Source organism: Trachurus japonicus, chromosome 5, assembly GCF_045865225.1.
Source record: "Trachurus japonicus isolate A0001 chromosome 5, Traja_1.0".
NCBI classification, from domain to species: domain Eukaryota; kingdom Metazoa; phylum Chordata; class Actinopteri; order Carangiformes; family Carangidae; genus Trachurus; species Trachurus japonicus.
Genome location: NC_140911.1, coordinates 3,199,026 through 3,225,864, shown reverse-complemented (window position 1 = coordinate 3,225,864; position 26,839 = coordinate 3,199,026). Strand labels below are relative to the sequence as shown.

Below are 26,839 nucleotides of genomic sequence, written 5' to 3'. Positions count from 1 at the left end.
GCTACATAAGCTTTTTTTTTTTTTTTAACCTTTATTTTACCAGGCAGATTGCTTTAGATAAAAAAATCTCTTCTCCAAGCAAGGCCTGGCTAGGAAGGCAGCAAACAAGATACATATGCACACAAAGAAGAAGGGACAGACATGAGAGAGAGAAAAGAGAAAATAAATGGCGTTCAGAGCCCTATGTCCTACAGTCCGGCGGGGGTATAGGGGGATAAAATAAAGCAAATATAAAAGAAAAGAAAACAAAGGCTAGGGCTCATACTTATCAATAATACTAAACAGTTTAATGGCATCTATCTATCTATCTATCTATCTATCTATCTATCTATCTATCTATCTATCTATCTATCTATCTATCTATCTATCATAATAATAATAATAATAATAAGACTTTATTAAGGACACAATGCAGAGGTCTAAAAGTACATAAAAGACAAAAAACATGCAACAGTTCAATGTAAAACAAACATCGATCACAAACATAGCCATGTCTGTCTATCTATCTATCTATCTATCATACGAGCTAAAATAATGACTGTGTCAAAGCTATAAATTACAAATTAAATTGCTATAAAAAAGCAGGACAGGTTTTTCAAATATAGAGCAGTTGATAATTCTTCTAGAATATAGTTCCCCACTCCACCACATTGTTAATCCAGTCTTACTGTGTTGACATTACTATATTTTGCTATTTTATTATTATGTAGCCTATAGTTTGTTCTTTATATTCTTATCGGCTATGTGTTGTTATTGTCACTGTGTGTAATGCTGCTGCTGCACTGTAATTCCCAGCTTGGGATCAATAAAGTATCTATCTATCTATCTATCTATCTATCTATCTATCTATCTATCTATCTATCTATCTATCTATCTATCTATCTATCTATCTATCTATCTATCTATCTATCTATCTATCTAAGCTAAAATAGTGTCAAAGCTATAGGCTATATTACAAATTAAATTGCTATAAAAAGCAGGACACGTTTTTCAAATATAGAGCAGTTGATAATGCTTGGAGAATATAGTTCCTCGGCCACTCTGCCACATTGTTAATCCAGTCTTACTGTGTTGACATTGACAGCCATGACCTTACCCTACAATGCAACTCTAGACCGACTAGAGAGGGAAGTCGCGGAGACACGTTGAGGAGAGTGAGACCTCTTCCGCCTCCTCCCATCTCTTCCTCGCTTATCGCCTCGCGCAGGCAGCTTCGGCCTCATTAGCATAAAATGTGTGTCAGTAGGGCAGCGCGAGCTCACATGCCATGCGCACATGCAGCAGGGCTTTAAGCAGCATTCCTCTGTCGGACGAGCCCAATGTGCCGTCTCCATGCGGGGCTGTCGGCCAATGAAAAAGTGAGAAAGAGTAAAAAAAAAAAAAAAAGAGTGGGGGCGTGTGGGTGATGAAGGGAGGGGGGAGGGGTGAAATGTTTTCAGAGAGCGTGACAGAAAGAGAGAGAGAGCTGATACACATCAACAAACAGGCGGTTGAAGGGACACACAAAAAAAGAGAACAGGAAGGAGAGAGAAAAAAAATTGGTCACATTTCTCAGGCACCTGAAAACGTGCTGGTTATTTTAGGACGCGTGTTGCTTATTGATGAGCTTGGAGAGGGGGGGGAGTGTTTAAACTACTTCCACTCTAGGCTATAGTCATGTTTTGATGGTGACTCACTGTACATGGCAAGAAAGAAAAGGAGCTGCCTGCTGGATGCTGAATGCTTTGGGACCTCTGTAATTTAGAGAGAAGCCCACACACTACAGCGGTATTACTACAGTGATATCACCCAGCCTGGCATCACACGGTGTGCAGACGGTGCGCTGAGCAGAGCCGAGCCGAGCCGAGCTATTCACCTTGGAGATTATTCTGGATCATTAACAGATCTGCTGTTATTTCTTTGAAATAACCTATTACTAGCCTATTTCTAATTTTTATTATTATAGGCTAATAATATTTTGTTTTTATTTTTTATTCTCCTTGTTGTCTTCGCTGCCTGGGTTTCCTCCCAGAACCCCAATGCCCTGTGCACACTCCCGCTTGTCTGATATTTGGGATACACTCTCTATGCCTTGGCAGTTCATGACTCTTTCACCTGTGTCAACGAAACTCCTCGGTTGCAAGCAGCAAGAGCAGCAGCAGTCAGTCACAGTCCAGCAATAAACGACAAACCAACAGTTTGACAACACGGAACAACAGAGCAACACCGATCTACTACTGGAAAACATGGAAAATAGTCCAGGTGGTAAGTAAAACATGTTTTTTTTTATTACTGTACTGGGTGTCTTTTACTTGAAGCCACTGGAAATGTAATTTCAGTGCCAGTAGTATAGCTGAAGGATGGAACAGGGAAACATACCGTGCATAGTTACTGGGGAATGAAATGATGCTGTTACACTTGCAACACTATTGTTATAGGAGTGATTTTATTTATTTATTTTTTTTTTTTTAAAGATTTTTCTGGCACTTTCCATTGATTTACTCATCATTATAGCATGAATCGACCTTGTTATTGCTGGTTATTACTGGTTATTATAAAGTGATAGTTGGACAGGTTGTTTGTTTTTTTAAAATCTAGTTCATGCGCATGTTTTTAAGTTTTAAAGCCGCTGCTGCACCTGACACATTATGGGCTACTGTACTGACCTACAAGGTGCAGCTGAGGTCCTGCAGCATTGAAACTATTGTTTATTTAACATGGAAGCTGCTGTGGGCGCTGGTGGTGTCAAATATTTGCAAAAGAAACAAACGTGCCCTGCCTTGAAGGGCTGGTAACTCATCTGTGTGATATGTGGCTTTTTTCTTTTTTGTCATGCTTCAGTGTGACAGTTTTTTTCTTTTTTCATGGAGAGCGACCTCTGTAGACACTTTTTGCAGCGGACTTCCGATTCTCTATGTAAACATTTCTCTCACGTGAAGCCTGACCCAAAATGCCCCCTAACCCCCCCTCCCACCCCCACCTGCCCTGCACGTTTCCTCTCCACGCAGCCACAGCCATACATTAACCCCACTGGCCCCGTTCCCATTATATCTATAGGTGCATGTGAGTTAGACTCTGATCCAACTCTGTGGTTTAGTTTGGTTTAGTTTAGAGAACTAGTTTAACAACTTGTGCGCATGTGGAAGTTGGAGATTGTTGTTGGACTAACTCCTACTTGGCTTCAGTTCAGCTTTTTTTTAAATTTTTTATCTGTGTCAAAACACATCTGAGTAGGTCTATGTCAAGGAGCAGCAGCCAGTCAGTCAGTCAGTCACGCCCACTGAGTGAAAACAAGTGACCGGTGCCAAATGGTTCCTTCCATGTTAACTCAACTGGCCACGACTTGACTTGAAGAGCGGAGTAAACATCCTGTTCTGCCAGGACCTGAATCATGATCTAACCCAAATGTCGTGGGAGGAAGCTGACGATGAAATGAATGAAGCCCCAGTGCTGCTGCGTAAATCATATGGTACTCATAAAAATAAAATAAAAAATAGAAAGCGAGCGAACCATTCAAATCCACCCCAGAATTTAAACCATTAACTCAGCAGGGGAATAATGGATTCAATGAAGCAGTACAAGTGGAAGTTTCTGGATCGATCATGTGCATATGAATACTAGCTTATATTATGCATTAATGTAAAAGTATAATAAGGATGGAAATGAATGGGCTATATTAGGTTATTATGATATAGGGAGACTAGAGTAGGCTATAATAATATACGATCATAATGCGCGGTGACGCCACTTTCAATATGCATCACATCGATGCTTCCCTATAGAAATGATCATAATATTAATTAATAATATTTGTTGTATTAACAGCTGTGGCGACAGCATCAGCAGCAGACAAGGCCATTAGGACAGTCAGCCCGCCCACGGCATCCTGGGAAAAAGCGGTCGTGATAATGTAGAACTAGAGAACTAGAGAATCATCATGCGCCTGCTTTTTAATACGCAGCCACCCCGCCTCGAGCTCGAGCCCACAAGCACGTGTACTCAGCCTCAGTATCCACGTGCCGCGCATGATTCCCGAGCTCCCCGCCCCTCCTCCTCCTCCTCCTCCCCCCTCCCCCCTCCCCTCTCTGCTCCACTCTGCTGCTCTGCCCGCACGGGGATTCCTCCCGTTGCTTGGTCAGTGGGTCAGAGAGGTTTAACAGCTCCACCGCTGTGGCTGAATGTTTATTTGAAATTACAATGATCCATGGGTTTATATAGAAATATACAGGCAGAAAATCAACCATTATCACCATTATAGAGCTGCTGCTAACATAGATACATCAATTAAATTCAACATACACGTGTTTTCTATTCAAAAATCAATTGAATTTTTTTTTTTGACACACAAATTGTGTTGCATCCATGTTTATTTAAACAACCACCGAATGGAGGATGAATTAATTAATAAATGAATGAATAGTTGGATCATCAGTGAGTGCCGTAATCAATATGAGAGAAGTGAAGAGGCTCTTCAACACCACTAGCTGAAGGTTAATTGGAGGAATTAGTGTGCATTAATTGTTTCCACAAAAGCTTCGATGATGATGCTGATGAGACGTGACCTTGTGACCTAAAAGCATCGTAACCGTCCTCCTCGTCAGCCTCGTGAGATGTGCATCATCTCCTCAAAGGTTTTATTTTTTGTTTTTTCACCTGCAGTCCTTGAATGCGTCACAGCCAAATGCCATTCACCACGGTGCCAACTCCCTGAAACCAAACTCTCTCTGTGATCCACATTAACCGGGCTAAGCTAACTCAGATTAAAGGCCAGGGGGTTTGATTGGGATGTCGGATAGTGTTTCTGCTGAAGGATCGAGTGTGCAACCTGCTCCTGTCAGTCTCATAGATGCACATCGACTTTGGAAAAAGTGTAGAAAGTTCAACAAAGTGGTGGATTTCAAGAGGTTTATTATTGAAACCCCATACAATTAAATTTTTACTTGCATCGCCTCCCTTCACGTCGCAAAAACATAGTAAGAATAGGGAAATACATAAATAAAAGAGACTAAATAAAGAACTTTTAAACTAAAAAAGAACCTGAAATGTGCATATAAAGTGCATATAAAGTGCTGCACAGTTGAATAATTTCCTGTTGCTTTCAAAGAAGTTTTCTGTCCTTGAAAAGCTTCCTAACTAGTGGCGTGTGTCATGAGGCCGGCTGCTTCACGTGGAGCCAGGCTCGCTGCCCATGCACAGTTGTAAATGTTCTCATAAAAAAGGACAGACTTAAAAAAAAAAAAGAAAAAAAAAAGTGGGCGTCGACTGGACTCTCTGCCCCCCTTCACCCACCCACCAGACACGACATGAGCACTGAGGTCTATACAGTTTTCCTGCCATGCATGTTTGTATGTATGAATGTATGCATGCCCAGGAGCACATGAGGAGGGAAATGAGGGGGGAGGAGGGAAGAGGAGGAGGGGGAGGGGCGACGCAGTGTTTTGTTTATTCTATGGGCTGTATGTGAATCCACAGGTCACATGTTGTAACCTGTGGCGGATGATGACATTCCCAGAGCTCGTTCTGGCGCTCGGTCAAACCAGATTCCAGGAAACCAGAATATGGAGCGTTAGTGTTTAGTGTTGGTGCAGCTCACAGGGGTGGAGACGGGTTTGTGAGTAAGTGGGTGGGTGGGTGACTGTGTGTGTGAGTGGGTGTGGAGCTCATGTGACGGCTGACAGAGCGTCCCCTCCGCAGGTGATGATGCACATGTCTAGGAAAGTTGTGTCGTTATCCTGACACACACACGCACACAGGAAGCCGCACATGTGCAAAGTTACATTTGTGTGTAAGGTCAAGTCGCACTCAGACTGTGACACCAGAGCTGCCACACACTCACACTCACACACACACATGCACACACCCTTATACACAACAAGCATTCAAGGCCAGAGTACCTTACATTCAGCGGCGACACGTGTGAGCGGAGGAATTAACTCGGCTCTCCACAGAAACGCAGCAGCACGTGTTTCCTCAAGGAGAGAAAACGCAGGGAGGCTTTTTTCTTTTTTCTTTTTCTTTTTTCTTTTTTTCTCAGATGACTCAAGGTCTTCGGGGGAAAACAGCTCACTATAACAGAGCACAGACGTACTGTCACTGTTACACTGCTACTACAGTTCATGTGAGACCCCCCTTTAACCAGACTGTTTAACCCAATCACAGCTGATACAACCTGTGCAGCTGGTTATTGACAGACATTAACAGTCATGATCCTCGTGATACAAACCCGCAGTGACACGTTTTTTGTGTTAAATAGAGGAAGAGAAACGTTTCAATTTGGGCTCAAAGTCATTACATGTCATTAAAATCAGCTAATCGCACAAAAAAATCAAATAAAACGAGGCCAAAAAGAACAAGAAAATGAGGATAATCATCATAATAAGTGGAGCACTCGCTCGTTCGCTCACTTGTATTATGAATTCCTGAACTGGTGAAATCAAATGAGTGATGTCAGCTTGTAAAATGAGCTAAATTAAGATTTTAATGAGTTTCCTATAGGCTGTAAAATGACATCCGATTTAAAAACAAACAACGCCCAGATTTGAATGTGTCAAAACATTATTAAACCCAGCAGCAGCAACGTGACCGACTGACTGCACGAGAGGAATGCATCGACTTAATGTGGCCGTGCCCTGCTCTGCTTTATTTTATTTTGCATTGCTTTTCCCTTTACGTCTGTAGTCAGTCACAGCAGCAGCAGCAGCAACAGCAGCATTAAAGCCCCCCCCCCCTCTTATTCCAAACGTGATCTGCCCCGGCGCTTGTTATTGTGCTGCTGCTGCTGCTGCTGCTGCTGCTGCTGCTGTTGTCTACACGGGACTGCGCAAAGAGCCTTGTGAGTCGGGCGGGAACTGTGTCAAGAGTCCATGTGAGCTCCCGGTCAGGTGGCTGGCGGATAGATGGGTCTGCAGGCCCGGAGCCAGAGTGGTGAGGGAGGGAGGGGGAGGGAGGGAGGGAGGGAGAGGGAGGATGGGAGGAGGATAGAGGAGAAGGGAGGGAGGGAGGGAGTGGAGGGAGTGGAGAGAAGAGAAAGGCTCAGTGGTGAAAGCGAAGCAGGCAGGGAGCTGGCTGCACGTGAGGGGCAGTCTTTCATCTTGCAGAGAAGAACAGTGTCTGCAAAACAAGAGGAGGAGGAGGGAGGAGGAGGAGGGGGGAGGTGGGTGGTGTTGCGTTTAGGGGTAACAGGGCATTTCCGATGTGATGTGACATGTCTAAACAAAGAGGCTGTTTGTCTGTTTGTCTGTCTTGTCAGTGGCACGGTGACTTACTGCCCCCCTCCTCCTCCTCGTTATGATATGAATCTCATGGCGTTTCCTGTTTTGGCGCATTGATTTTTTTTTTTTTTTTTTTTACTGCGATGTTTATAGTTTGAGATCTTTATGAGGACCAGCAGCAGCAGCAGAGTGTCGTCGTCGTAGCTCATATCTCCTATCACAGAGATGTAGGTGACCTTATCAGACCTTGTTATCCAGCCTCTCACGTGTCATTTATTCACTAAAGTCTCTCTAATCAGTGAAAAAACAACACGCAGGCAAGGCAGCCCAGTTGGCATGACGAAGCATTTTTTTTTTTTTTTTATTGTTATGATTGGAGGATCTGACCTGACAGATCGGAAGCCAAAAGTGTCTGACACACAGATATTCAGGTCAGAGCTGTTGTTGTTGCTCAAGCCGTGACGGCGTCGCTGAATAATTAATCAGATCAAATTTCTGATCAGGGTTTTTTTTTTCTTTTTTGTGTGTGTGTTTATGACAGGTTGCCAAGTGAGAACACTGTATCAAAGCCGAGTGTTGCTCAACACTCAATTACTCAAAATCTTTCCAAGAAGATTTGTCTTATTTCTTCTCAAAATGTCTCATTTCTAGTCAAAACTAATCTCTATCCACTTGAAATAAGACTCATCACCTAAAAATGAACTTGTTTTTAGTTAATTTTCACTTATTTCAAACTAATTCTCACTTGAAATAAGTAGAACAATCTTCCAGTGAAAGGAAGTTTTTTGTGCTTGTAATAAGAAAGAAAAACTTCACTCCTCTATCAGATTTTTCTACTTATTTCAAGTGAAAATAGGCTTGAAATAAGTACAAAGTGTCTAAAAACAAGCTACTTTTGTATGTATATGTATAAATATACTTATTTTAGGTATAATGAGATTTGTTTTGACTAGAAATAAGACAAATATTCTTGGTAAGATTTAGAGTTTTTGCAGTGCATTTACACTCTCACCTACTTTGAGACCCAGATGAAGATCGGTGAACTGATCTCTGCCCCCCCTCTCCCCCCTCCCTCTCTCTGCTCCTCCAGGTGGTGTTATCCTGTACGCCGGCTCGTCTGGCAGTGCCAGCCCGAGTCCTGGCAGCCCTTCAAGTGGATACCAGACCCAGTCGCCCTCGTCCCACTCGCAGCCCTCGTCCCCAGAGGGAGGTGTCTCCTTTCAGGAGATCGGGGCCCTGAGGCAGAGAGGGGACCGAAGGGGGGGCGACACTCCTTCCCCGAAAATGGTCTTCCAGTTTCCCGAAGTAAACAACGCTCCGGTCGCCCAAATCACCACGGTGTCGTCGTCGACCTACAACCATCCCACCGTGGCCAAGAGGCCGTGTGGCTTCACCGGCACCTTCACCAGTGAGTCTCATCTCTTCACCTCACCTCATCTCTTCACTGCAAAAACTCATATCTTACCAAGAATATTTGTCTTATTTCTAGTCAAAATGTCATTTCTAGTCAAAACAAATCTCATTATACTCAAAATAAGACTCATCACATTTAAAAGTAGCTTGTTTTTAGACACTTTTTACTCCTTTCAAGCATATTTTCACTTGAAATAAGTAGAAAAATCTGATAGTGGAGCAAGTTTTTCTTTCTTATTCCAAGCACAAAAAACTTGCTTTCACTGGCAGATTTTTCTACTTATTTCAAGTGAAAATTAGTTTGAAACAAGTGAAAATTATCTAAAAACAAGTTATTTTAAGTGGAAAGAGATCAGTTTTGACTAGAAACGAGACACTTTGACAAGAAATAAGACAAATATTCTTGGAAAGATTTTGAGTTTTTGCAGTGTGTTCTTCCTTTTTGTGTGTGTGTTACCTGCCAGCAGCCTGTCACTGCGTTTCCCTCTCTGATGATGGATGTGTGCTTCTCCCTACAGAAACCGGAGGGATGGTTCTCCTGTGTAAGGTGTGTGGAGACATCGCATCTGGCTTTCATTATGGGGTGCACGCCTGCGAAGGCTGCAAGGTGAGACTGAACACACGTCCTGTTGCATCATGTCATCATGTCTGCAGATGCAACACAGACTCACACTGAGACAATAGACTTTAATCCTGTAACTAACGCCTTTTATTCTTTCTTTTTCTTCTTCTACCAGGGTTTCTTCAGACGCAGCATCCAGCAGAACATCCACTACAAGATGTGCGTGAAGAACGAGAACTGTCTCATCATGCGCATGAACCGGAACCGGTGCCAGCACTGTCGCTTTAAGAAGTGTCTCTCCGTGGGCATGTCCAGAGATGGTGAGAGAAAGACCACATTCAGACTCATGTTTAGGATTTAATAGTTTATTATAATAATACAAGTTCTGCAGGGTCAGATCAGATCAGATCAGGTGGGAGAGCTTTAATACTAAAGGTTATTAAAATTAAAAGCCAGATTCTGCTCTTGAAAGAGTTTGAATGCAGGTTTTTGGGAAATAAATCATTTCCTCTTGGTTCTCTTCTATCTCCTCTCACCTCCTCTTCCTCCTTTCTGTCTTTTGTTCTCCTCTGTCTCGGCCCTGCGTCTCTGATTTATAGCGCGAGCAGCCTGAGAGTCCCAGTAGTCATCAGTCAAACAGAAACTGTGACAAATGGAGTTTATTTTGGGAAATTGGGCCACAAAGTTGTTGATTACCCCTCCGACCCCCCTCCTCCGTTGTGTTCAGCAGGACTCACAGTCTTACCTGCACTTCACCCACTTTACTTTACTACTCAAACATTTTTTACAAACTGTGGTAATTTTATTCCGTCTTGTTTATCATAAAAAGTCCAGAATAAAAAAATTAAAGCGCTATCATTTGACATCGAGTGTAATCGTGCTGCTGCTGCTGCTCCTCGTTTCACCGCAGGAGTCTGATCTCCAGGGACCGGGCTTAAAGTAGGTGATAATAAATCATGGCTTTTTCTGGAGCAAACATTTTTAGTCGACCCAAAAACGCCCGAAAGACAAGAAAAAAAAAAAAAACATCACCTGATAATTCATAGAAACTTTACTGGTGAGAAACTAAATGTTAGTTTGTTTTTATTCCCTTTATAAATTAATATAAAAGCACAGACGGAGATATTTTCTTTTCTTTTTTTCTTTTTTTTTACACCCCCAGTCTTCGCAAATCGATTTCTGATGATCCCATTTTCCTTTTCGTCTCCTCACCTCTCCTACCTGCTTCTGTCGTGTTCTTGACCTTTCTCCTACTCACTCACTCTGTCACTTTGCTAATGACATCATGTTGGTTGCTGCCGACCCAGTGACCTACTTCCACACGGCAAAGAGAATGAGAGCTCAACGGGAGGAGAGGAGAGGAGGAGGAGGAGGTATAGCATACAGAGAGCTATAAATAGTCTGTCAGTGGAGGTGCAGTGTTGAGAAAAAGAAGGAGGAGGGGGAGGGAAAGGAAAGGAAGAGAGAGGAGGAGGAGGAGGAGGGAGATGAAGGCTCGGTGGGGAACAGCTGTGATGGAGGCAGCAGATTAGTAATCCATGTAGAGATTACAGCTACACTGTCACATGTTTGATGAATTTATACCAGAGTGTTTTGTGTGTTGAACATGTCGTCGGCCATGTTTGATAACTTCTTCATCTTCCTCTTCTCCCTCTTGTCTCCTCTCCTCAGCCGTGCGTTTCGGCCGCATCCCCAAACGGGAGAAGCAGCGTCTCCTGGACGAGATGCAGAGCTACATGAACAGTCTCAACGAGTCGGCTTCCATGGAGATGGAGGTGTCTCCTCCTCCTCCTTCCTCCTCCTCTTCATCTTCCTCCTCTTCATCTTCATCTTCCTCTTCATCATCGGCCGACTCCCCCTCCTCCAGTCCACAGAACCAGTGGACTGGAGGTTCCGTGCCGTCGCAGCCGTACCGCGGCGACGAGAAGCCTCTCAAGATGGCGTCTCGCAGTAGGAACAACAACAACAACAACAACAGCAACAACAACAACAACCACCACAACGCTTCCACCTTCCAGAGCAGCAGCAGCGCGGTGCAGGAGCTGTCGCAGCTCACGGCCCAGACCGCGGTAACCACGGCGACGCAGCAGCAGCAGCAGCAGCAGCACGGCGAGCAGGCCGACCTGACGCCCGGTTACCACAACATCTGCCCCGACAACGCCAACAACCACAAGTACAGCTTCTCCTCCTCCAATCAGAACCAGTGTCCAATGAGCCGCAGCCTCTCGCCGCAGTCGTCCTATCAGAACGGCTTCGCGCCCAACGAGTCTCAGAACCAGAACTCGTCCTCGTCGGGTTGTCCCTGGAAGCTGCACGGAGGCGCCAAAGTCCTGGTGAGCAGCCGCCGCCTTCATCCTTTATATCCCTCTCTTTATCTATATATCTATCTATATATCTATCTATGTCTATATATCTATCTATGTCTATATATCTATTAAATTAAAGTCAATAAATGAGTCCTAACACTTCGCCGTCTTCCTCTTCTGTCCTCTGCAGGCGTGTCCACTCAACTCGTGTCCCGTGGCGCCGGCCAGTCGCTCCAGTCAGGAGGTGTGGGAGTCGTTCTCCCAGTGCTTCACGCCGGCCGTCAAAGAGGTGGTGGAGTTCGCCAAGAGCATCCCCGGCTTCCAGACGCTGAGCCAGCACGACCAGGTCATGCTGCTCAAATCTGGCACTTTCCAGGTAAATAGACTTCTTCTTTTTTCTTTTTTTTTTGTTTGCTTTAAATTAATGAATTAAAGTTTATTTAACAGACAAACAACAGTTAATACAAGAAAACAACAGAATATATACTGATACTATACTGATATATACTATAATAAGTTATAAAATAGTAAGAATAAACACATAAAGTCACAATGAGACATAAAAGAACAAAAAAATGAGAAGCCTGCCCTTTATACTTCCTATAAATAAATCCTAACCGACCTTGTTGTTGTTGTCGTGTCCTCAGGTTCTGATGGTGAGGTTCTGCTCGCTGTTTGACCCCAAGGAGAGGACGGTGACCTTCCTCAACGGGCAGACGTACTCGCTGGCGTCGCTGCGGGCGCTCGGCATGGGCTCCTTACTGGACAACATGTTCGACTTCAGCGAGAAGCTGAGCTCTCTGGGCCTGGAGCCCGACGAGATGGCGCTGTTCATGGCCGTGGTGCTGGTGTCAGCAGGTAGGAGTCTTTCTATTTCTCTTTCTTTTTGTTTTTGTAAATTGATTTATTACAAATATTGTAACTCATTCAACACATTACATTAAGATTTTACAGAGTATTGCAGTTCAAGATAAGACAAGGCATCTTTATTTATACAGCGCATTTCATACCAAAGGGGCAACTCAATGTGCTTTACATGAAAACACAACATTTAACAGTAAGAACTGGAATGGAAAAAGAAAAAGAACAGCATAAAAACATACAATTTCTAAAGATTAAATATAATAAAACCCCAAATTGGAAACATTAAACATAAAAAAAAGAATAAAGAAAGTACAGGAATATATAATAAAATAAAAACTAGACTAAACTAGAGCATAAAATATGAGTTTGCTGCGTAAAATATTGATTCAAGATAAGAATTCAACCAACTAGCTACACAAAACTTCTGGACCGTCATGTTTCCTCGTGTCTAACCGCTCTCTCCTCTTCTTCCTCTCCTTCCTCTTCAGACCGCTCCGGCATCGTGGAGGTGGGGGCCGTGGAGCTGCTGCAGGAGAACCTCATCAAGGCGCTGCGCTCGCTCATCACCAGCCGTCGCCCCGACGACAGCACGCTGTTCCCCAAGCTGCTGCTGCGTCTGCCCGACCTGCGCACGCTCAACAACCAGCACGCCGACAAGCTGCTGGCGTTCCGCATCGACCCCTGAGCTCCCGAGACACGAGACACGACGCCGACGGACAAGACGGGCCCGATCCCTCCACCGTCCATCGAGGTGGAGGTGTGTCCGACTCCGAATCCCCCTCGCCGCCGTCGCCACATCCAATACACTGGCCTCTGCATGACGGACGGTTGCCGTGGGAGATGCGCCCCGAGAGTGAAAGGATGGAGGCGCAGCAGCAGGCCGAAGCTCCTGAACTCAAACTGATCTGATCCGATCTCTCTCTCTCCTCCTCCAGTTGCTTCCAGGATCGCTTCACAAAAAACTAAAACACACGTAAAAAAAAACTTAATAAAACATCAACTGTGTTTTGTTTTTTTTTCCCCGGGTTCTTTGAGTCGACATCAATCCACCAAGTCATCGCCTCCTCCTCCTCCTCCTCCTCACAAGACAGTTTTTGTTCTGAAAGACCAAAAAAGAAAGAGACAGAGACAGAGACAGAAAGAAAACGGCCTTTTGTTCCTCACCAGACTTCCTCTTCCTCCTCTTCCTCCCGTCCCAGCTCACAAAGCTACGAGCAAGAACGAAGCACATCTTGCCCCAGAAAAGAAAAGAAAAGAAAAGAAAAATGGACATCATGTAAAAAAACACTCACAACGATGATTTCTTACTGTACATTCATGCTACAAGTGTAAAAAACTGCACTTTTCCATACATCGAGAAACCTCTTTACATCAATAAATGAATATAAACAACAACATAGCAATAGCAATGTCTAACACATTAAAAGTTAGGAGGACGGGACGGTTTGTGTTGTTTCTCGCCAAGCTAAGCTATTTTCACAACACAAAAAAAATCTTTATGAAAAAAAAAAAAAAAAAAAAATCACCCGTCTGTGATTGTTCTTGAGAAAAATGTAGAGCATTTTTTTTAAAGAAATGAGAGTAAAGTTGCATTGTATTTCTATGCTGCAAATCAGGGAGAAATTATTGGTCATTTTTCGACCGTGTCTGATGGGTAAATATGTGGAATATGTGTTCAGATGTAAAAAATTTTTGTACATAAACCTTTATTCTTTTGGTTCGTACCCTTGTTTTTAGTTTGCAGATTCTCAGATATGTAAATGAAGTTAGTATTGAGATGATGATGATGATGATGATGATGATGATTATTATTGTACGTCACATGTAATAATAGAGATCGCTCCACAGACTGCAGACAGAGGGAAAGAGCAGAAAAAAGCAGCGTTTGAACCGTGTATAAACTTTTTATTTTGAAAAATATATGATTGAATATAAATAAACATGTTGTCGACTGACTGCATCACACTGTGAATATTTTGTAAATGTTTTATGGTCACACAATAGAGTTACCATTATTAAATAACGTTCTATAGCAGCTTTCTCCTTGTGCTCATCTTTTTTTCTCTACATCTACATCTTCATCTTCGTCTTCCTCCACCAGCCGAGCAGGCACATACAGTATGATGGAGCCGTATCCTAGCAACAGAAGCAATCAGCCAATCATGATGCTCTGCAGCCCTGAGAGCCATTAGGTGAAGCTTTATTCCTAACAAGACACAACACTTGATTTTTGAGTGCATGATAACAAGTCAATGTGATTTCAAAGGGCGACACACTTCAGGATGTGCAAAGCGATGTTCCTTAACACACACACACACACACACACAGACACACACACACACACAGGGAGACGGAGGTTTATGGACTGAAACAGATTCCTCTCTCAGTGAAAATAAATGCAAATCCAGGTTCAGTTTGGGACTCGTGCATCATGCAGACGCACACGGCAGAAGGAGAATATAATAACACACAACAGCTCTACTGTGCAGACGCAACAACACGAACCTGTGACGAACTGCAGTGACCTGTAGTGAACGATGACATCATCACAGTCCGGTCGGCACGCAGCTGCAGCCTGGGAAAGTTACAGCTACTAGTACAAATGTTTGGGAACATTTTCCATAAACAACATCTCTGGCCTTCAGAAGCTTCCAGAGCCACAGAGAGTTTGTTTTAAGGTGGACTGGAGTGGAGACACTTGAAACACTCAATATGAGACAGTTTAGAAAAGATATGTCCAGTCTCTTAAAGGTGATAATTATAAACTTATCTCGCTTTTTTTCTTTGTGATTTGAGGTCAGAGAAACTTTAACTAGCCCTCTTTCTTCCCACCTGTACATTTAGAGGGATAAAAACACACATATATTGATTCAGTGATCAATGATACAATAGCATTGATCCCAAATGAAAACAACACTCAAGCATCAAAACAGTACATGACACACTTTTATTTTGAAAATTCCTCCTGGATATTCAGTTTGAGACCCTAAATAGGATAAGACGTTATAAACAGGAGGGTTATCTTCTTATTAAGATATAGATTCAGATGTGGATATGTCTCTTTATGGATCATTGAGCCCTAAATCAAATCGAATCAAACCAAAATCACATTGCAATAGACTTTTGTTATATCAGCAAACACTGAATCATTGTCAGTTGAATCAATATAACATCATATGATGTTACAGCTTGTGATAAACAGACAGTGGTGGACAGTAACAGAGTAAATTTACTTGAGTACTGTACTTAAGTACATATCCACAGGATTTGTACTTTACTTGAGTATTAGATTTCTTTGGTACTAATTACTCTTACTTGAATACATTTCGAAGACAAATATTCTTACTTAAAATTTCTAGGAAGGCTGAAAAGTACTCGTTACTTTCAGGTCTGCTCTTTTTTTTTGTAAAATCCTATTGGACACAAGCTGTGTTTGTCAAAGAAGGAAACCCTGACCCCTAAAAGCAGCACATCAGTGCAGCTGCTTTCAAAGAGTTCATTCTCAGAAACAAGAGTTAAAAGGTCCTTAAATTCATTTAGAAAAAATTATAGTAATTCATTGATGTGAAAAATAAGAAATTTACTCTTACTCGTACTTTAAGTAAATTTAAAAGCATGTACTTTTGGATACTTAAGTACCTTTAAAAGCAAGTACTTTTTTACTCTTACTCAAGTATGTCGACTGAGCTACTTTTACTTGTAACGGAGTAAATTTTGACCAGTAGTATTTGTACCCTTACTCAAGTAGTGGGGTCGAGTACTCTGTCCATCTCTGTAAACAGATAAAAACAGTGACTCTGCTGCAGTGAAACTGAATGAATCTCTGAACCTCTGAAACCTGAGCATCAGCTCCATGTTTCCTCCAGTTAGAGACAAAGTGACACAGAGAAACTTTTCATCCTCAGCTGCATCAGAAGGAAACTGAAAGTCTCCTACAGTATCGTTTCAGTCTCTAACCAGAGTTCTAGTGTTTTCTATGGGATGTACTGAGAGCTCCATGTGCCACCTAGTGGACAGGATGAGAACAACTCGCTGAGCCACAGCAGGTGTTTGTTTGTAGATTGGAAATTTAATCTATTCAACGTCATACATTTTTAAACCTGCTGATGGAGATCATGTGGTGTCTCCTAGACTTTCATTTCAGAGACTAAATGAACCTGAAGGAGCGGTGGTTTTATTAAGAACCAGCATCATTTCTGCGTTAAAAAAAAAAGAAATGATTCAGTATCACATGAACAAATGAGTCTGTCCTCTGATAATAATACCTATTGACACTGATTTTACTGCACGTGAGTCATGAAGTGTCACTGTGGAGAAGCCAAAACACTTTATCTGTTTTATAGCTTCATGATTAAAGTTTGAGGTCGAGTTGTTTTCCACACTGTTAACTTTTTTCTTTTCTTTTTTTACTGAGGCTCTGTTGTTGGTTTCTGTTTTAGTGTTGGACAGAAATAAAACACAGACATAAATCACATTCATTGTGTTTATTGGAGCTGGGACAGAGGATTGTGTGTTGTCATAAAAGCATCCTGGGATCTTCACAGTTTGGTTTTTGTTTGGTTTTTTATCCCTTGGCAAAGAAGCAACGACTGTAAAACTGTCACAGAGTTTTTCATCACATATTTGTCTTATCATCTGGCGCCACCTGGTGGCGACAGGGAGGAAACGACACCAGAATATTATTTTATTATAGTTGACATGAGGATTGGTTCAAGTTTCAGTTTTATCAAATATAGGCCAGCACATATCCTCTCAGAATGGTCTCATCTTAAAGTAAAAAAATGTATTTCTAAAAAAGACATTCTGTTTAGAATAGAATAGAATAGAAAAACTTTTTTGTCTGTTTATCAAAGAAAATCATCATCTTTGGCGTGGCTCAAAAACACATTAACAGAAGACAGACATTCTTCAGACATAATTAAAGGAATAAAACAAGATAATAAGTTTATAATGATACGTTTATTGATTATATTTTGCATTAAAAACAATAGCTATTGATATAATGTTCAGAAAATAAAGAAACACATTGTAGAGTCAGAGAGAAACATATATAAGTAGATTATTTAAAAATAAATAAAATAGATATATATGTTATAAGATATAATAGGCTATGTTAATAGTAGTACTAGTAAATAAATAAACATAGTTGATATTCTTATAATAACAATGCAAAGTGACGTCACCTCCTGAACAGTTCACTAATACACTAATACTTTACAATATTGTAAACATTAAAATATTACAATGACATTAAATGTACGGCTCTGTGATCACGGACAAAAGAAAATATTGATAATCTTATTTTCTAACTTTATGGTCAATATTGAGACCAGATTCATTATATTACTGTAAAAAACAAAAAAAAACAAAAAAAAAAACATACATCACATTTGTGTTAAACACTTTTGTTGAAATGAATACAAAATAAAGGTCAGTAAACAGATCAGAGATCAAACGTTACCGAGTAAATCTCATTATTAGTGTTTGTGGAGGTGAAGTTTGATCTTCTATAATGTTCTTAACCTCCAGCTCATTAGTCTGGAGCTCTTACACAAAGACATGATGTCATACGTTTGGTAAACCCAAGAAGCTTGGCCTGGGTATTTCCCCACTGACTCCCATTCAAATGAGGCTCTACAGTATATAAAACACATCAAACAAGAATAAAAAGTTAAGTTAGTGTTTGTCATGAGGAGACAAATCCACATCTGTCAGGGCCGTTTATCCACACACGCAGCCAGGGAAAAAATGAAGAGACCACTACTTAATTAGAGACTGATGAGGTCATCACCTGAACCTGGATCTGATTTTATAGGAAGATTATATAAAAACAAAAAAAACACTGCTGGGATTAAACATTGACATTATCCCACCAAAATGTGATTTATAAACTCTTCCTATATTCATGTTGTGTTGTTTAGGAATGAATTATGAACAGGTTTTCTTTGCATTATTATTATTCAAGGTCTGAAAAGACTTGAAATATTATTTGTTATTCTGACTAGCTGCCATTTTCTGCAAACAAATGTATTTTTATTTCAATTTTAAGAGTAATGTTGTCAGTAGTTAATAGAATAAAACAAAAATGTTCATTTTCTCGTTTTCTTAATTAAGTTAAAACTTTCATTTTGTGTGTAAATTGTATTTTTTCTGTTATGAATTTTGGTATTATCTTTTTTTTTTTGGACTTTGAAGTTTTTATGTAGGCTATAATGTGTAAATAAACTAAACTAAGCTAAATATTTTACTCAAACACATACCCATAGTCATTAAAACCAGAGAAACTCATCATTTTGAAGTGGTCTATATACATACATTGATTATTGATTATCTCATATCTGTGCTTCCCCACTTTCCTCCAAAGTGGAGCAAATAAAAAAAAAAAACATTATGCAATGCAGATGTAACTCAGATATGTAAGTCCACTAGGATGATTATCTGTCCTGGAACACTGCAGGTTTATGCCAGAGAGGGAGTCACATGAAAACACAAACACCCCCGTTTCAGCAGCAGCAGTGGTTCGATCCGGCTGGGTGTCGGTGCTGCGGATCCACCTGGACCGGTCCATCAGGCCGAGGACGGGGGTGGGCGGCGGGATCAGGGTTAGAGACAGATTAACCACACGGAGGAGGCCTATAAAGCTGCTGCTGCACAGTAATCCACAATATTCAGAGCTACAGCTACGAACAAACGCTCTGCTCGGCTGCTGCACTGGGGTTTTACACAATTACACCACAGAAAGAAGAAGAAACAGAAGAGTTAAGAAGGAAAAATCCAAGTTTTGGGGGGGATTTAAACCTTCAGCATCATCATCATCATCATCATCATCATCTGAGAGATAAAGGAGCCAAAAGGGAACCAATCATGAAGAAGGGAAAGGTATGTCTTTTACTTTCCTGCCTTAAGCCACTTTATTCATTCATGTGCTGTTTGACCTTTTAATGTCATATTATATCATATCTGGTCAGATCTTGAGTTGTGAAGATGCTGAGTGTTTAAATAGGTCAAAGTCCTGACTGTGGCTCCTCCTCCTCCTCCACCTCCTCCTCCTCCTCCTCTGTCTGTGAGTGAAGAAAAAAAAAACTCCTTGGAGGTCAAGATCAGACACTTTTATAGGCTATTGTTAAATTAAAAAAAAAAAAAAGTTGAAACATTAAAAGTGTTAAATGACTGAACACAGGCCTCGCTGCCTGTGGTTCAGAACAAAGATGGAGGTCCGTCATCACATTCATCCTAATCCTGTGAACTAATCAAACATGAGGCTGAAGCTCTGGGACGGGAAAACTGTGTTGACATAGAAAAAAAAGACAGACATTTATCTGCTTCAAGTGTGTGAAAGTAAACAATCTACTGTATATTATTTGTTTATTTTAATTGGATTATAAACATGATGTTTTCTGTTCCATGTGATTAAAAAACGGTGATAACCCTGTGAACCTCTGATTCCATCCCAGCAGGTCAATGATGAACACGAGCCGCCCAGTTACCAGGAGGCAACAGCAGGTAAACACCAACACAGGCCATGGACAGGAGGCTAGGCATGTTTTATTCATGATAGATGTTTGCTCATTTATTTATTTAAGATGAAACAAGAAATAATAATAATTCTTTATGGAAATGCACTTTTTAGAATAACTTTATTAATGAGGGAAGTTTCCTTTTTTTGACACAAGAAAGCTCCCAATGGAAAAAAAGAAAGAAACCTAATAGTTGAAAAAGAAGGAGAAAGAGAAAGGTAGATGCAATTTCCTAGAATAAATAAAATAAAACAAAAAGAAATGAAAAAAGAAAAGAAAAATAGAATAAAAAGAAAATAATACACTACCCAGCCCTTTTCTTTTCTAAATGTTTTCTTGATCTCCACATTTAGAATCAAAAAGTCGAAAACTTTCCTCCCATAAAGTGACTTTACTTAGTCTGAGTTGTTCTGCAACTTCATTATTGAACCAATAAATAAAAATATTGATTCCTAGTAGAGTGAAATCAATACGTCTCTGTCTCTTCCTTCAGGTTATGAGGAGATGCAGGTTCAGTTCGCCTGGGACGACAAGGTCATCAGACAGACCTTCATCAGGAAGGTAGTCATCCTCCTTCTTCTAATTATTATTATTATTATTATTATTATTATTATTATTATTATTATTATTAACAACAACAGTGACATCATACATGATGTATGACATCACAGTGACGTTCTGTATCTCGCCCTGCAGGTCTATGCCATCCTCCTGGTCCAGCTGTTGGTCACCCTGGCGATCATTGGTCTCTTCACATTTTGGTAACTCACTCTTCTTCTGCTCATTTGCACCATTAAAAAAAAAAAAAAAAAAAATATATATATATATATATATATATATATACTATACTGTATGTATATATTTACAAGTTTCATTATTGATCTCACAACGAACGACTGATTGAACCCTGCTCTGTTTGTGTCGACAGTGCACCTGTGAGGTTTTACATCCAGACTCATCCTCACCTGTACATGGCGTCTTAGTAAGTGTCATAATTATTATTATTATTATTATTATTATTATTGTTATTTTCAGTGTTTATATTGAGATTATTTACAGTGTTATTGTTAATATGATGTTTTTCCCTCCTTCAGTCTCATGTTCTTCTCCACCTACATCGCTCTGTCCTGCTGTGGAGAGCTGAGGTGACGTTTCATATTATTTTAATTCAATTTTTGAACATTATTGCTGCTTTTATTATAATCATTATTATTATTATTATTACATCATATATATTCTTTTGGCTGCTGCAACACTGTAAATCATCTTATCTCATCTTATAAATGTGTAAAAACGTGTTTTTTCTCTGCCACTCACACAGGAGGCAGTTTCCCTGGAATCTCATCCTGTTAGTTCTCTTTGTGAGTATTTCACTGTTTGTTTGTTTGTTTGTTTGTTTGTTTGTTTGTGACCTTTAAACAACAACAACACACCGTGACCTCTAACCGAGACGTCCTCTCTCCTCTGTCTCTCTCAGACTCTGAGCATGGCCTTCATGATGGGATTCGTGTCCAGGTGAATATGAGCCATCGGTGTTCAGGTTCAGGTCGCTTTTATTGCACAAAACTGCAACAGACGACATGAGGCAATAAAACAAAAACATTTAAAACAATTCAGTTTCATTTGAATTGTTTTAAATGTTTTTGTTTTATTGCCTCATGTCGTCTGTTACAGTTTTGTGCAATAAAATTAAATGAAATTAGAAATTAAAAGTGCTCCTGTGCTGATCAAGATGCTTAAAATACCCAGAAAAAAAGCATTTCAAAGAACAATTAATATTTAATTAAACTGCAGCTTGTTCGTCAGTGTGACAGCAGCTGGACAAAGAAGAAGGCTACGAATCAAAGATGGCGGACACAACAAAGGACCAGTGTTGACGTGTTTCTTCTTTTTCCTCTGCAGCTTCTACAACACCAAGTCGGTGATGTTGTGTGTGGGACTCACAGCTCTGGTTTGTCTCTCCGTCACCATCTTCAGCTTCCAGAGCAAGGTCAGACCTCTCTCCTCCTCCTCCTCCTCCTCCTCCTCTCTCTCTTTAACCCAGTGTGTTTCAACCTTGGGGTCGGGACCCCACGTGCAGGTCGCCTGAATGTGTAGTCATTGATAAAAAAAATTACTGATTAGCCTATTATTCTTTTTAAAATTATGATTAAAAACACCACACACAATCTTAAACAACTGTATCTATACTTTTACTTTCTCAAATATAAATCGAGTTTAAATAAAATGCAGCGTATAAAAATATCTTGATTGATGCCAGAAACTTGTGATGTCAAAATGGGGTCACGAGCAAGGGGGCAGTTGTCGGTCTGAGAAGTGAAGCTCACTTCCGCGTTCAAAAAACTGCAATCCCCTCGGATTCCTCTGGGGGCTGGTGTCAGAAGGGAGCATTCCCCATAGACCCCCATGTTAAAATCGCCGACTTTACATCCTCAGTAAACATGTTAAAAGCCTGGTGTCAGAACGTTTTTTCGTCTCAATCGATAGTTTCTACCCCCGCACACACTCTGAGGGGGGTGAATTCTTTTTTAACTCTATAGTTTTACTGTTATTAGGTTAAAATTCTGGCCAATCAGGGAGCTGAAACGTTGAGTGACAGGTCCGAGCAGCTCCGTGGACAGCTGCTTCGAGGCCAGTGGGCGGGTTCTCGGCCGGCCAATCCAACATGGCGCTGTTCAGGCCGCCATATTTGAGTCACAAAAACGACTCCCCAAAACCAATGGGTGACGTCACGGACGCTACGTCCATTCTTTTTACAGTCTATGGTCACGAGCCAAAAAAGGTTGGGAACCACTGCTTTAAAGGAGAATCCGGCAAATTTTTGACCCCTAAATCGTTGTCCTGATGGTCACCCAGTGTTGGGGGGAGCAAAAAACGCGACTAAAATTGCTGCAGGCAAACCAGAGTTACACCATGGCTAGACGGCGCTAGGGATAGCAACAACGCTAACCTATGGGGGCAATTCTTTCAACCACAACAAACACTTAAAAAACAATCAAATATCTATGGTACATGACTGGAATCCTTACGAGACACCACTGAACTTTGCCTGCATAAATTTTAGTCGCGTTTTATTTGCTCTTTTTTTGCTTTTTTTGCAAAAATGGCCGGAATTCTCCTTTAACCTCTCAGCTTCAGGCCGATGTGGGTTTATTGCTTCAATGTTTTGTTTTGTTTTGTTTTGCAGATTGACGTGACTTCCTGTCAGGGCGTCCTGTTCTCTCTGTGCATGGTCATGCTCCTCTGCGCCATCACCATGTCCATCGTCGTCCCCTTCGGATACGTAAGTCCCGTCCTGTCCTTCTTCTGGTGGGATGCATCCACGTCTTTCTTTCTCTCTTTCTAGAAGGATCTCGGATTAGCGATCTGGAGTTAAACACACACACACACACACAGTTGCAGGTTAATGCCTCAGGTGTTGCCGGCCGGCTGCTGTATTTGGGTGTGCGTCAAGGGATTAGCCTGCACAGATAATCTGTTTGCTGGTCTTTTTTCTTAAATTAGCATCCTGCCGTCCTTCTTAACCCTGGTAACTGTGTTTTGTAACGCTTTTATCTCCATCTGCACAGGTTCCCTGGTTACACGCCCTGTACGCCGTGTTTGGAGCCATCTTATTCACTCTGGTGAGAGTCTAGATATCTACAGTGTCATGCAAAAGTCTGAACACCCCTGGTCCAAAATAATGTCTGTTCATGTGAACAGTTCATCAAGTGGAAGATGAAATGATCTGCAAAAGACATAAAGTTACAGATGACACATTCACTTTACATTTTAAACTATATGTGTTGTTTATTTTCATATTTTATATTTTCAAAATGACAGAAAAGGAAAAGGGCCCTCAGCAGAATAGTGTAAATAGTAAATATCTTGTCTGATACCTTGGTCAAAGTTCTCTGAGAGCTCAAGTCTCCTGGGTTTCCCATTCTTTTGCTGCTGCTGCTTTGTTTCCCTTTTTCACTCTGAAACTGTAGAAAACTACAATAATTCACTGATATTGATGAAAAATATTGAAAAAGAGTGTTATTTATAAACACTCATAAATGATCATAAGACTTTATAACAATAATCACAACATTGCACAGCATTTTATCATGACTTATAAGGTCAGTTATTATAATAAGTTATAATTGTTAGTAACTCGCTGACAATGCCCACATCGATAATGCATTATAAATATAGTTATAATGTGTTATAATTGGCTTATAAACATGTATAACTATCATTATAAACACGTAAGCATAACACATCATAGAGCAATTATAATAGTGTGTTATGCATTACTCAGCATTAATTAACACATTAGTTTATATATTAATGCTTAATAATGTACTAACTAACGTTAATTAAGGGACCCTTATTGTAAAGTGTTACCTGTTATGGTTATTGTTATAAAGCCTTATGATCATTTATCAGTGTTTATGACTATACATATAACTGCATTATAACTCATTATAAATATGGTTATAATGCGTTATAGATAGGTGGATAGGTAGATAGGTGTCAAATAAAGTGTTACCCAACTTTTGTATGATGCCACTAACTTCTTCTCCGTCTCCAGTTCCTGGCGTTCGACACCCAGCTGCTGTTGGGGAACAAGCGCTACACCATCAGTCCAGAGGAATACGTGTTCGCCACCCTCAGCCTCTACCTGGACATCATCTACCTGTTCAGCTTCCTGCTGCAGATCACAGGAGGAGGCCGCGACTGAACCTCAACCTCCTCCTCCTCGCCCTCCTCCTCCTCCTCCTCCTCTTCCTCCTCCTCCTCTTCGTCCTCCTCCTCGTCCAGCTGTTATCAGGGCTTTTTGAATCAGTCACCGTCTTAGTTCATTTTTAATTTGTTCGTTTGGGTAACACTTTACTTGAATGGGTATTCATAAGATTGACATAACACTGTCATAACCATGACATAACAGCTGTCATAAACATCAATGAATACTTATGACAGCTGTCGTTAAGTGTCATTCGGTAAGTTATGTCACTTTTAATGCAAAGTTGACATTGTTTCAGATGTTTTTGTTCTGACAACTTGACATAAAGACAATTTAAACTGTCATAGCAGACCTACTTGCCAAACTTTAAAAAATTATGTCAAGTTCTCATAACAAAAACATCTCAAACAATGTCAACTTTGCATTAAAAGTGACATAACTTACCGAATGACACTTAACGACAGCTGTCATAAGTATTCATTGATGTTTATGACAGCTGTTATGTCATGGTTATGACAGTTTTATGTCAATCTTATGAATACCTATTCAAGTAAAGTGTTACCATTTGTTTTATTCCCACATGCATCAGACAGAGGAATCTGCTGGTCCTTTGCATTTGGTTGTGTAAATCGTTGTGTGTGTACGATCCTGCTGCTGCTGCTGCTGCTGCTGCTGACTTGTCTCATACCTCATCATCACTGTAGCTCTTCACATTTGGTTCCTGATGGCTGTGCCCCCCCACCCCCTTAATCGTCCTATAAAGTGTGTGTGTGTTTAAAAAACCAAAAAACCGTTAGCTCATGAGTGGATAAAAGCAGCCACAGTCCCAGAGTTGAGTCTGATCTCGTTTCCTCTGTTTATGTAAAAAGAAAAAGAAAAAAAAACCTGAGCCAAACATGAAGATTCAGGAAATCTGCACTTTCAAGCTCAGCAGGGTTGAGTTTGTTTCCGTAGTCGAGTCTTTAAATGAGCTCCGTAGATACAGTCGTCTCTTTTCTACATGTGTATTTTTCTACGCCCTGCATCATATAAGACCAGTTTAATGTGTTACTGTGTGTGTGTGTATGTGTGTAAGTGTGTGTAAGTCTGTGGGTAAAATACACATGAAAACTTCAACATAAAACAGTGAAATGTGTGTGTAGCAGCAAACGGTACTTTTATGTATTAGTCAGTATAGAGATCATCTGATATTTCTATGTGACTTTAATGTGGCCTTTGGAGTAGCCTATGATAGAAGAAAAGGGAGAAGAAGATGGTGGTGTTGTCATGGTAACACACTGATGTGTCACAGGTTTTTCTTTTACCTGTGTATTTGAGTCTGTAACATCGCGACGGGACGTGTTCATGTGTTAATGAGCTGTGAACGTTAATTCTGTGATTATTCAAATAAAATCCATCAATGAACAAACAGTGCTGTTTGTTGTCGCCATCTGGCCCCAGTGCATGCTGGGATATCCTGACCTACACTGACAGGGTAAAGAAAATATGAATACAGTTGTTTTGTTTGTTTGTTTTTAGAAAATAATGCATTGTTATTACTAAAATGGTTATTTGTCTATTTTCTAATTGGGAAATTAAAAATCATTGCAGTTTGTGGTTTTAATTTCTAATGTACCACAACACATTTACATTACATTTGTTTTTGTACTAAACTATAACTGCTTTATCTTTGATATATTCAGTTCTCAGTTTAGTGTATTGTAGTTTAACATGTTGGTCGTACATGACAAATTAACATTTTAAAAATAGACCCTAAAATAATAATAACATAATCAAGATAACCTTAAAGAATACATAGATAATTATGTTAAATTCAAGCATCTTTTCAAGACAATATTGGTGACGGTAAATAAAAAAATCAGAATAAAGATGGTATTTAGAAAACTGCAATTTCATATCAATACAGATGATACATGATGCATTCTTATTACAGTAACAGGGTTATTTGTCTATGTTTTAATTTAAATTTAATTTATATGCAATTTGTGGTGTATATTACTAATGTGCCGCAACATATGTACTTTACACTGACCGTCATAAATCTGCTTCTGTACTAAACTGCAAAAATGTTCAATTCAAGCATATTTTCAAGACAATATTGACGATAAACTAGAAAATATAGATTCAGTTATTGATTTTTGAGCTTTAAAAACGTGAAATCGAAGTGAAAATTAATTCAATCACAACCAGAGATCTGTGCATCAGGTTAAAAGACGCAGGTGAAGTAGCTGTGTTTTGGGTCGATGTCGCCCTCTACAGGCCGACAGCTTCAGGGC

The 26,839-nt window shown here is 40.5% G+C and overlaps 2 protein-coding genes across 3 annotated transcripts; both read left to right on the top strand.

Annotated features, from left to right (window-relative positions):
- Positions 1-1,469: 1,469 nt before the first annotated feature.
- Positions 1,470-13,623, top strand: LOC146986791 (nuclear receptor subfamily 1 group D member 2-like). Its single transcript, XM_085775612.1, has 8 exons — positions 1,470-2,244; positions 8,281-8,598; positions 9,122-9,210; positions 9,341-9,485; positions 10,837-11,498; positions 11,662-11,847; positions 12,119-12,329; positions 12,824-13,623. The coding sequence occupies exons 1-8, from the start codon at positions 2,226-2,228 to the stop codon at positions 13,018-13,020; spliced, it is 1,827 nt and encodes a 608-aa protein (XP_085631738.1). The 5' UTR covers positions 1,470-2,225; the 3' UTR covers positions 13,021-13,623.
- A 5,468-nt stretch (positions 13,624-19,091) lies between these two features.
- Positions 19,092-24,560, top strand: faim2b (Fas apoptotic inhibitory molecule 2b). 2 transcript variants are annotated; one of them, XM_085777966.1, is made up of 12 exons: positions 19,092-19,214; positions 19,793-19,838; positions 20,346-20,413; positions 20,549-20,613; positions 20,781-20,834; positions 20,947-20,997; positions 21,174-21,213; positions 21,330-21,367; positions 21,755-21,842; positions 23,040-23,135; positions 23,422-23,475; positions 24,411-24,560. In XM_085777966.1, exons 1-12 carry the CDS (start codon positions 19,200-19,202, stop codon positions 24,558-24,560), a joined length of 765 nt encoding a protein of 254 aa, XP_085634092.1. In that variant the 5' UTR covers positions 19,092-19,199. The 2 variants fall into 2 exon arrangements, with proteins under 2 accessions (XP_085634092.1, XP_085634091.1); XM_085777965.1 differs by having other exon boundaries at positions 19,790-19,838.
- Positions 24,561-26,839: the final 2,279 nt, after the last annotated feature.

What these genes read in the sequence shown, in the direction of transcription:
- LOC146986791 (XM_085775612.1), top strand. An exon ending in CGTGGGCATGTCCAGAGATG is followed by an intron (nt 9,486 to 10,836) that starts GTGAGAGAAAGA and finishes TCCTCTCCTCAG; the next exon opens with CCGTGCGTTTCGGCCGCATC. An exon ending in TCAAATCTGGCACTTTCCAG is followed by an intron (nt 11,848 to 12,118) that starts GTAAATAGACTT and finishes TCGTGTCCTCAG; the next exon opens with GTTCTGATGGTGAGGTTCTG.
- faim2b (XM_085777965.1), top strand. An exon ending in GACAGACCTTCATCAGGAAG is followed by an intron (nt 20,414 to 20,548) that starts GTAGTCATCCTC and finishes CTCGCCCTGCAG; the next exon opens with GTCTATGCCATCCTCCTGGT. An exon ending in ATGATGGGATTCGTGTCCAG is followed by an intron (nt 21,368 to 21,754) that starts GTGAATATGAGC and finishes TTTCCTCTGCAG; the next exon opens with CTTCTACAACACCAAGTCGG.